The sequence below is a fragment of the Staurois parvus genome, unplaced genomic scaffold (genome assembly GCF_062004578.1).
Source record: "Staurois parvus isolate SC_StPar_1 unplaced genomic scaffold, SC_StPar_1.0 ptg000147l, whole genome shotgun sequence".
NCBI lineage: Eukaryota > Metazoa > Chordata > Amphibia > Anura > Ranidae > Staurois > Staurois parvus.
The window spans coordinates 23,185,001-23,196,203 of record NW_028317943.1 but is presented as its reverse complement, the minus strand read 5'-3'; the positions used below and the strand labels follow the sequence as shown (position 1 = coordinate 23,196,203).

At 40.3% G+C, this 11,203-nt stretch overlaps 1 protein-coding gene across 4 annotated transcripts in view; it reads right to left on the bottom strand.

The window, feature by feature from the left end:
• Positions 1 to 439: 439 nt before the first annotated feature.
• The window catches only part of VEZT (vezatin, adherens junctions transmembrane protein), a 60,289-nt gene continuing 49,525 nt past the window's right edge, over positions 440 to 11,203 (bottom strand). For all 4 annotated transcript variants that reach the window (XM_089674124.1, XM_089674125.1, XM_089674126.1 and 1 more), the window contains 5 exons: positions 10,639 to 10,970; positions 9,141 to 9,334; positions 8,508 to 8,608; positions 8,142 to 8,349; positions 440 to 1,535 (listed from right to left, as the gene is read on the bottom strand). In XM_089674124.1, coding sequence (XP_089530250.1) covers positions 1,012 to 1,535; positions 8,142 to 8,349; positions 8,508 to 8,608; positions 9,141 to 9,334; positions 10,639 to 10,970 — 1,359 coding nt within the window. In that variant the 3' untranslated portion in view covers positions 440 to 1,011. The remainder of the gene's footprint in view (positions 1,536 to 8,141; positions 8,350 to 8,507; positions 8,609 to 9,140; positions 9,335 to 10,638; positions 10,971 to 11,203) is intronic.

Genomic DNA, 11,203 nt, shown 5'->3' with positions numbered 1-11,203 from the left:
CCTTTCAATTAGTGATTGAATTACTCAGAATCAGCAGCATGCATGTCATGACTGTTGGGTCTGTTGGATTTCTATTATTTGCCATGCAGAAATATAATTTCTACCAAAAACAGTGATTGATTAGGTTAGTGATGTCTGACTGCTATTATTTTGAATACAACTGTACATACCCCTGAACCAAACTCTAACCCACAGTTTAGTCAGTGCTATTCCAAAATCAAAATGTCAAAAGTTTTGCACTTTCAAATAAGGCTCTGACTATGACATACTTAGGAGGAAGGGAAAATGAAAGTCTGGATTTATGCTCTGTATTGGCAAGATTGTATTTTGTAGTTCTATCAAAAATGTAATTGCTAAACTAAAGGAATGGGCAGCCCATAACAATCTGAGAGGCATGAATCATACATATGTGTAAGACAAATTAATAATCCAGCAACAATTTACATTTTATTTTTTATTTAAAAAGACATTCTAAGCTCAGATAAGTAGAACATTTTAAGAAATATAGTCACAAAGGAACAACATCATTAGCCAGTACATACTGGAACGATAGATCCAAGGTGGCAATGACAGCACACCTAGCATTTGTCTGGATTTCTAAAACAAATCATCATATTGTCTAGAAAGCAAGACAGCAGAAGGAGGACACAGTATTATTGTTCTGGAACAAAAAGAAAAAAAATTTAATAAATAACATTAAATAAGGAAATAACCAAATAAATATTAGGCAGTTGCATTGGTTTGTACAATTATTACATACTGTAGACAGTTGCCAGTGAACTAGCAGAACAAACTCCACTAATTTAGAGGCTGGACTGAAGAGTAGTAACTGTAAAAACACTAAACTGTATAACGTGGAAAAGCAGCCTGGGGTAGGCTCACTGAGACACTGCCGGCTTTCCAGGCACAGAGGATGTTTATTACCACCATTCTAGTCTGTGACTGCAAACTAGGTACATATTCTAGCCCTCAGACAAACTGAAAGGCCTGTCATGCCTAGAACCAAGTGGGTTATGCTTCGTGTGCCGGACATCTGTCATCACTACTTATTTCCTCTTGAACATGAGTATCCCCGCACTCAATGTCATTATCATCCTCATCGTCATCATCCCACTCATCCCCAAAAGTCTGCTCTTGAAAAAAAGTGAATGTAAGTGACCGTGCAGCCACTTGTGCTGCTACCCCAGAGGCAAAGTGTAAATCTGATGACTGATGGATCCGAGCCAGCCTCTCTTTAATGGAGGCAGGCAGCACGGTCCTAGGTTCAGGACGAGGCTCTACATTCTCCTTACTACTCGCTAATACAGGCTTTTCAAGCAGACGAAATGAGTCCATCTCATTTATATCGTCATTAACAGGTAAGTCTTGTGTCTCATGAGTGGCGACTTCTTTGTGAACAGGATCAGTTCCATTTAATTGTGTTACATCTCCATGAAAACTCTGTGTCTTGCCATCATATTGGGCTTCATGTTCTGGTTCTTCAGTTGACGTGGAAAGATTCAAAGTCTGCTCGTTTGACAAAGATTTCACTGCAGCTTAAAAATAAATACATTGCGTAAATTAGATTACAGTATTTTATTTACTTCTTAGTATTAGTAATGCTAACTATTAACTTAATCTAAAGTTCTGATGACTATGCTGTTCTGCCACAATGTCATTCCTGGGATTCAGAAATGTGAAAGTGTTGTTTAGGAGTAGAAGGCTATGTAATGGAATAATGAAAAGTAATGATATGATGGGACAAAAAAAGGGAATTGAAGGCCAACTTTACCCATTTTCTTCAGTTCATAGTGGGCATTGGTATATCTGGTCTAATATCCTTTTTTGGGGTGGGCTTCAGGGCTGAAATTTCTTCACGGTAATTTCTTTTGCCAACCACATAGGACTATAACAAATATGACACTATTTTGGTGTCAAGCTTTAAGAAGTGACACAAGTATGGAACCACCATTTTTGGGGTTCCACCAGTTACCTGGTTCAAAGTTGAGAAGACCTGATGTGATTGTTTCTGTACCCCATTGAGAAAAAACGTCCACTGAAATTCTGCCAGATATTCATATTTCTGCCAGCACCATGTAATAAAGATGCTGGAGGGACTTTAGATTGTGCCTCCAGAGCCAACTACCCTCATAAGTGATTAAAGTACCCATAAAAAAAAACAAAAACAAAAAAAAAACAAAAAAACTTACACTTAAATGATGGGTGTCCATAGCAAGTGAAATGCACAATTAAAAATCTGTGTTGGGAATATGCATTATTAAAAAAGGGAGCTATAGCGAGTGCCAGGATTGCTGCATGACAGACCCATTTTTTTCCTAGTGCCAAGTGTTTCTTGTTCGCGCAGCACTAATATGCTCGTGGTGATGTCCAAGTGGCCTCATTTAGCCTGTAAGGCGAAGGGGTATTGAAAGACTCTGCTGGTCTTCAATATCTGGCAATTATGGTCCGTGTATGAAAAGTGCAGCTACTGGTGGAAAGTGCAAAATGTGTTTGTTTTATTGTAGGAAACAGTCAAGACTAAGAATTAAGTTGTTCCTGTTCATAAAAATTGCTTTCAGTGTAGCTCTTAGCATCCAGTGGGAATAACCACTAATGCACTCAACACCACATTTTAAAAACACATTTTATACCAAACATTCTTTTGCTCTTCAAAAGTGTAATGGCTGCTGTTTATTAAAGTAAAAAAAAAACTGCAATCTTCACTAGCCATTAAATACTCGACTGAGCAAACAGATCGATGAAAGCGTTCAACCAAAATGGATTTTATGAAGTAAAGTAAAAGTGGATTTTTGCACTTAACACAGAAACAATTGAGTACTGCTTGTGATACTGTCTTTTTATTTGCAAATACATACAATTTTTCAGGATAAGCTTTCGGGGTATGTCCTATTCTTCAAAGTCCAAGAAGTACTAATGCACAAAGTTTTAAAGCTTTGTGCATTGGAACTGCTTGGATCTTGAAGAAGGGGACATACGCTGAAAACCGTATCACAAACCGTACTCAGTTGTTTCTGTCACAAGTGCACGAATACGGCTACAATCACCTAACTGCACTTAACATAAAAATGCATTTCATGGAGTTCATTGTGAGACACAGGATTTAGAGACATCTGGATTAAACTGCCATGTACAGGAGGATTTGGACACTGGCAAAAAAAAAAAAAAAAAAACAGGGACCATCCACATACAACCCCTCCCACTTCCAGTTTGTCTCAGCTTTGTAGAAAAGCAATACTAAAAGTAAGATAACAGATACAGTTAACTCAATATTTAACTAAAAAAAATGTAATTTTCTTCTTTATGATTGAGGTACACAGGATTCAGAGACAATTGGGATGTCCAAAAGCAGTCTGAGTGAGGGATGAACAACAAAAGAACACTAACAAGCCAAAACAACAGAAATTGGGGCTGCCTGAAGTACCTTATGCCCAAAAATATAATTAGACATGGCTTGAACATTCAAGTTTATAAAATGTGTGAACAGAAAACCAGGTGAAAGCCTTGCAAATTTGGTAAAGAGTTACCTGATGTCGAAACACCCAAGAAACTCTACAGACCTAATAGAATTTACCTTGACCGAAAAAGAGCAGGATCCTGATCCTAAAGACCACAAGTCTGGAGGATGATCTGGCTGAGATGCAAAGCAGAAATCTCCTTGGGAAAAATCTATAGGTCTCAAACACCACTTTGTTCTTTATGCAAGACCAAAAAATGTTTCTTTACAGGACAAAGGCGTTATCTTAGACACCTGCCATGCAGAGGTGACGGAATGGAAAGCAACCTTGTGAGTAAAGTGGAAAGGGAATATCCCTGATATAAGGATATAATTAAAAAAACAAACAACTTTTGAACCTAAAGCGCTGAGAGAACCAAGTTCAGATCTCAATGAGTCACGGTTAAAAAAAACGCACAGGGAAAGCTACATGGGAGACACACTAAACATAAGGTCCTAATCAAAGAATGGGAGGCTAGCCGTCTGTGGAAAAAGTTTTTTTAGAGGCGAGATTTTAAATGGTACTAACGGCCAACTATTGATCTAGTCTTTGCAAAAGGAGATACCTCTGTTCCTTCTTTAGCCAACAATCTGAAGAGTCCATGCCAGGAGTCTGATCAGGTCAGAATACCACACATCTGCCTGAGCCATTCCAGAGCTATGAAGATCACTGTAGTGCCATCCACCTAAATCCTGAAGAGCAGCTGATGAAGGATTTGCAGGGGAAGAAAAGGCAAAAATCAGGCCATACCAATAACAGAGATACTAGAGAATCCACTACTTTCACTAGAGGATCTCTAGATCTGGAGACATACCTATCCAGTTTGTTGTTGAACCTTCACCATAGGGGTCTCTTAATCTGGAAGAACCTGCGGAGCATATACCAGTAATCTGATCAGGTTGGAATACCACATCAACCTGGGCCAATCCAGAACTATGAGGGTCACTGGAATGGTGTCCTTCTCCATCCTGCCTAGCAGATTATGGATTTTCAGAGGAGGATAGGCAAAAATCAGGCTGTACTAATTCCACAGAGCCACCACAGCATCCACTGCTTCCAGCAGATGACCTCTAGACTTGGAGACAAACCTGTTCAGTTTGTTGATAAACCTGAAACTTAGGAGGTCCACATCCAGAGTTCCCAGCCTGTGACAGGTTCTGGTACACCGCTGGGTGTAAGAACCACTCCCCGGAATCAAGGGACTGCTGGCTGAAGAATTTTGTCAATTTTACACACCAGGGGTGTGAAGAGTGGAAAAGGCCAAGTAGTTCTACCCAAGAAACTCTGATCTACTTCTTTTGCCGCGGATCTTGATCAAGTGAACCTCCAGACAAGATGTCCAGCATTGTAGGAACAGCCAAAATCACTCACAGCTCCATAAATTGTGATCAGGATACAAGATACCACCTGTGCACATGTCCCCTGCACTAATAAAGTTGTCTAAGACTCCTTCACAGCTTGTCAGGCTGGCATTCTGTCACAAGTCTATTCCAAGATATCAGAAGGTACGATTTTCCTGACTACAGAACTAGACCCCTGCGCCAGTAGGCGAGAGACATCCTGGTTCTTGATGTCAGGTGAATCAGTTTGTCCAAAGACTGAGCTGACTTGTCCCACGATGACAAGATGTTAAGCTGTGGCATTTTGGAGTGGAATTGGGCAAAATGGAAACACAAAAAAGGAGGCTACCATCACACCAGGACTCATGCAGAAGCGAAGAGCCAGAAACTTGAGGTACAGCAGATAGGACAATTATCAGGGCCACAAACTAAGTGCTGTGGACCCATAGAAAAGTGAAGGAAGAGCTGATGGGCTGAACAAACAGGGACATGGAAATATGTGTCGGATGTCTAGGGGCCAGTAAGTGATGCTGTTGGAAGGAGTCTATGACAGATCTGGTACACTGCATTCAGAATTTTTTGGACACGAAAGAAGACAAATATGGCCTTGAGATACCAACTGCGACTGATGCCCCCCCTTTTGGTTTGGGAACGGTGAAAAGGTTGGAGTAGATACCCCGAAACATTTTCACGGTAGGAACTGGGTTAATTATCACCTGATCCAAAAGGCTTGTAAAGGGTATATGAAGATCTACCAATATGGATGAACAACTTATCAGGAGTACCCAAGCCCCTGTAAAGGAAATCTGGGATTAGTGGTTGCACTGGAAAAATCTTGATAGTCTTAGGCATCTGTGCCAGTGCGAGGACCTGCCACTGTGAAAATGTAGAATACAACACAGAGTTCTCAAGAATACAGTTTGAGGGGGCTCCAGAATGCCCATTCTGAGTGGAGAAAGGTTGTTTTTCATCTTTCTCTAGGTTTTGTAATTTCCAAATTAGTCTGGAGCTCAGAGACTTCAAAGTGCTTTTGCAGGGAAGAAATCTCTAATTCGTGTCTAGATCTTGCCAGAAACCAGCAGGTTGAGTGTGCAGGTGTTTACAACCTTTATAACCTAGGACCTGACAAGGGACAGAGCAGCAAGGAGCTGGAAAAGAGCAGAAGAACAGAGCTTGTATGGGAGCACGGAGGTTAGATGGTCCGGAGGACCAAGGCAAAAGGCCTGGGCAGTGGTGCTGCTAGAGAGAGACAGAAAGCTAAATGCCATTTACGTTTGTGTTGTTGCTGGAAACCCCTACATAGGAAACAGGATTTTCTGTGTGAACTTTTCTGCTTTGTTAATAAAAGTGGGCGAGACATCTCGTTGAGTGGACTCAACTCACTGGAAAGACTATCACTGAGCAAATCCCCTAGAACATCACACAGCCCATAGATGAGTCAAACTGACTTGATTCCCCCATCCACACACTCAATGTGGATGGGAGAATCCTCCCCACTGAGCTACTGTATTCTGACAGAGGTAAGACATCCCCGCCATCAGAATACACTGATCAGCGTTGCAAGCTATTGCCCGCATTGCTGATCGAGTGGGGAAAATCCGGTAGGGTGGTTGTACAGAAATCAATCAGTAATAGACTTCCGAAAAACCTCCTTGCCCATAAATGGATTGAATTTGGTTACTCCATGCTGAACTGGCCAAATTTTGATCCAAGTATGGCTGGCTTTAGAACCTCTAAAGGGATCCCAGGCAAGCAGCTGCTCTGGTAGAGGCTGCAGGCTGATCTTCCAGATTCAAAGTGGCAAGCACTGTGTCATTAAGAGCTCAAAAGGTCTATGTAAGCATGGAAGCAATATTAGTGGAATTCAACTTTCTTGACACTCAGCACCAGACACAGCTTCTGCAGCAGAAATCATCAGAAATCAATTCTGCAGGGTAAGGCATGGAGATACACTTACAGTCTCTGTGGTAGGAATCAGCAATCAAGGTTTCCATGACCAAGAAAATCCTGCACAACTTCACTGAAATCCTCCTAGGATAGGACTGAAGAGGGGGATATGTCTGACGAAGGTAAGGCCAACTCTGAGGACTCAAGCAGAGGACAACATTCCGCCAGGCTGTCCATGTCAGGTCCTTGAGTGGGTGCACTGTAGACAGCACTGGAGCCGTTAGTGGACAGTGAGCTGAAGGAACCATTACATTGGAAATGCTCCAAATGGGCCTGGGATCCAACATGTTGTGCTGTAAGGAAGGGACAATGAAACTCAACAATCAAGGCAGGTCCTAGATTACTGATAAATTGGCAGCTTGTGGCCACTGTAGAACAACTGTAAAAACCAACTGAGGATACCCATTTCACTTGTGATAAGCAGCAGTGCCAGGAATGTTTTACTTCACACTAAATGGTGGGAAGAAGGGTGCAGAGTGTACTTGTGACACTTGTGTCAGTGCTCAGATTCTCAACCTTAACCCTTTCCAAGGTGAACCAACAGAAAAAAAGAGCTAAAAACTACACACAACAGTTTTATTCATAAGGTAGTTAATAGTGCACAGCCTACATGGCCCAATCAACAAACGCTGTGAAGGCCATACCTTGATCCTGCAGGGCTGGATGAGTATGGGGCCATCTTCGAATGCTGAGAGTGGGAGGGGTTGTCCTAGACTGCTTACTGTTTTTTGTTTGCCAGTGTCCAAATTCTTTTGTAGATGACAGTGCAACCAAGTTATCTCAATATTCTGTGTCCCTCAATGAGTGGAATGAAAAAATCTAGTTGCCTGGTCCACAGTTCTGGTGGTGCAAGGCCCTCTGCCCACTTTATGGCTGATGCCTTTTTTTTGTAGAATTACTCAACCAATGTGTTATTAAGAGCACAACTCCAGCTAAAACATTTTAAACATCTAAGCAGAATATGGAAGAAATCTGTCTATTGTTAAGTTCTCAACTAACTTCCATCTCCTCAAACAAAAAGAGCATTTCTCCAGTCGGGCACAGACAGCTGTACAAATGAACAGGGTCATGTCCAATCTCCATTACAGTACAAAAATGATTTTGCTTTTGTATGTGTTCTCTCTGGAGAGATTATACCGATTTCCTGTTTTGGTGAGGGAACCCCCCTCCCCACCCAGTAGGGACACAGATAGCAATAAAAGCTTGACAGAGTATCTAACCTTTCAGCAGAATATCCAAAACTTACAAAAAAGTTTTATTGGATGGAGGCTACAATGTACATATACCAAATACCTGTGTATGACATTGTGGTAACACTTTGGAAGCTGGTGAGTGTTTTGTACAGATCTAGAATACACACCATCACCACTAAAAAGCAGTTGTTTCCATTTTTGTCTTTCTACTTCTGATGCCTTTAAGCCCAATACAGCCTTTAGCTCTTGCAGAACTCTTTTAGACTCCTCCCTTTCTCGCTTCTGTCTTTCCCTCTCTTCCGGTGTAAATAGGAAGACATCCTCCCTGCTAAATTCATTGTCCACAGCAATGTCTTCCACATAGGCTTCTAATTCCTGAAAGAAAACAGCGATATATTAGAAGAACACAATGACATTTTGGCAGTAATTTCAGTCACTGGGGGATCCACAGCATTTTATCCACCTCACATAATAACTATACAAGCAAAACAGAAGTTGATGGTAAGATGAGAGACTTTTAGTTTACGGATTACCTGTTCCTCTGGCACCGGATCTCTGTCTTCAATTCGTAAGGGGGGAGGCACATTAGGCACCATAAGGCAATGTGAATTTTCACAAGAGTTGTTTGCAGTTTCTAAGGCACAAGATTAAATATATCAATGACAGGATCTGACATATGTACCAAAAAATCTACAGTAAGCAATACAACTGCTAAACCAGAAAAACTGCATTAAAATGATATAATAGGAGAGAGAAAAGTGCAATTTGCATCATTTGCATTCTTTTCCTGTATCATTTCATATAACACTGGCCATTTATTTATGAACTGAGAGAACAATTGATAAGCTTGGATAATAAAAGGTTCATTATTTTATTCCACTTCACAGACTATGAATGGACTGCAAAAGAATCAATAAACATTATTTATGTGGTAGTGGGTATACAAATATTTTTTCATGGTTAGATTGTTTATAAATGAATGGCTGATGTATTAATGTTGACAACTATGGACAACTTAAATTAAATTCAATTTCCCCAACTTTAAATAAAACACATGATCAGCATGTGACTGCAAATTCCACGTGTGTAATTTTATAGACAGCAACAACAGAGACCCGCATTGGCAAAGAAAAAAATTAAACCAGTATAACAGAAGTGTATTATACCTTTTATAGCTGGGGGTTTCCGAACCATCCTTTCCACCTGACACAATGCCTCCTCCCAGCATGTGTTACTGGCCTGCACATGTGGCTGTATCAGCCTTAGTTTTTCTTCCAAGATGAGTGAAGCTTCAGCGGTCATGCTTTGAGTTTCCTTAGAGGATGCAAGCTTTTCTAATTCATCCTCAAGTATAATCACTCTGGACAAGAAAGATACAAAACACCATCAGTATGTATACAGCCTTGCTGGTTGTATTTAATTTGTTTTCATGCTATTTCTATGCCATTGTACAATTATGTAGTTTCATGTGTGTTTTATAATCTCCTAAAGCCTTATTGGCTTGATGGCTAGACACAGCAGAAATAGGTCCACTATCAGGTAATAACAAGAGTGCTTAAAAAACGAGTTGCGCAAAAGATGGCATGATCCCAATATCATTGAGCTAGTCTCAAACTACCTGTTACAAAAAGTAAGATAACCAAAGTCTGTGGTGATACTAAGGGAAGATGTTTGGAGAAGCCTACCATGTGGGTACCTTCAAAAACTCAATGTTGATATACTTGAGGGATATGCTGTTGTGAGAAAGTGATCACACCATACCTTAATCTCATTTACTTTTTTTCCGGTTTACTGCCTTTTGCGGAAATGGCTTGTTCACAGATTTTGTTTCCTCTAAAATACCTAAAGCTTTATTCCTTACGAGTATATGCATACACAGTGTTAAAAACATAAATAAATACAATTTAAATAAAAAACCCTCCCCCCCAAAAAATAAATAAATAAATAAATAAATATATATATATATATATATATATATATATTGTAACAGGGTTAGCTCGGCAGCGGGTGTGTGTGACCCCCTGGATGGGTGCACAACACAAAAAAAATAGGCACAGCACAACAATAGTGGAGGTGAAAACAAACAGGTGCAATTTATTTACAATATTTACAGAAAAAAGGATAAACAAAAAGAAACATCAAAATAAATCCTGGCCAACTTGGCTACTTACTGCAACAACAGCTTCTCCCTAGCTACCCACTAGGTACAGCCTGCTGCTATACCTAGTTGCTAGTACTTGGAGGCTAGCCACACAGGCTTTGGTCTCTCTGCACACAGGTAACAGGTCAGCTCCCCAGACAGTTCAGGCACAGATCTGGTTCCAGGGTGGAGCAACTCCCTAAGCACTCTGGGAGGTTTTATAGAGGTGTTTAATGAGCCCACTACCTTCAGCTGGGCTCATTACCTCAGTGCTGAAGGACTCAGCACTTCCCTCTAGTGGTACAAATCCCCATAAAGCCTGAACCTTGGACAAATATATCGTCCATCCAGGACGCAACCAGGTGATTTCACCTGCCTACTGTCACAATATATATATATATATATATATATATATATATATATATATATATATATATATTTTTTTTTTTTTTTTTTTAAATGTGAAAACTCTACTTTTTAACTCTGAAAGCACAAATACCTGACAGAGTTTTACTTAGACTTACTCATTGAGTAGTGCCTTCAGATGTAGTTGTAGACTGCGTACAGCCCCATGAAGATTGTTCAGCTCCCCGGTCTCCCTTTTTCTCCTGTTTGTGCGCTCTGCACTGGACTGGTGTTGTGTTTCAAAATAACGATAAAACTCATAGCTACGTTTCAGTTCTGTCAAGCAGGTAGCCTGCGTGTGAGGTAGATCTTGAACTACATCACACCAAATGTAGTGTGGAAGCAGCTCTGGGTTAGTGATTGGGCCTTGGTATGCATTTTCAGGAGACAGCAGTAGTGCTAGGCGCCGAAAGAACTCTGAACTCTGGCCTATCCAGAGCTGAAACAGAACCTGTCAAGACAAAATAAATTCACTTTTGAAATTTCACGGCAGCACAATTTCTGAATATTTGAGGCAAAATAGACAATCATTACAATAAAATATGTATTGAAATTATGCTTTAATTTTTTAAATTAAATAAGTTATCATGCTTGAGGTGATTAAGTTATCACAAAATCCTGTAAATCTACAAGATAAAAAAAAATAAAAAGATCACCTATTCAACTATGCCACATCAGGTAATC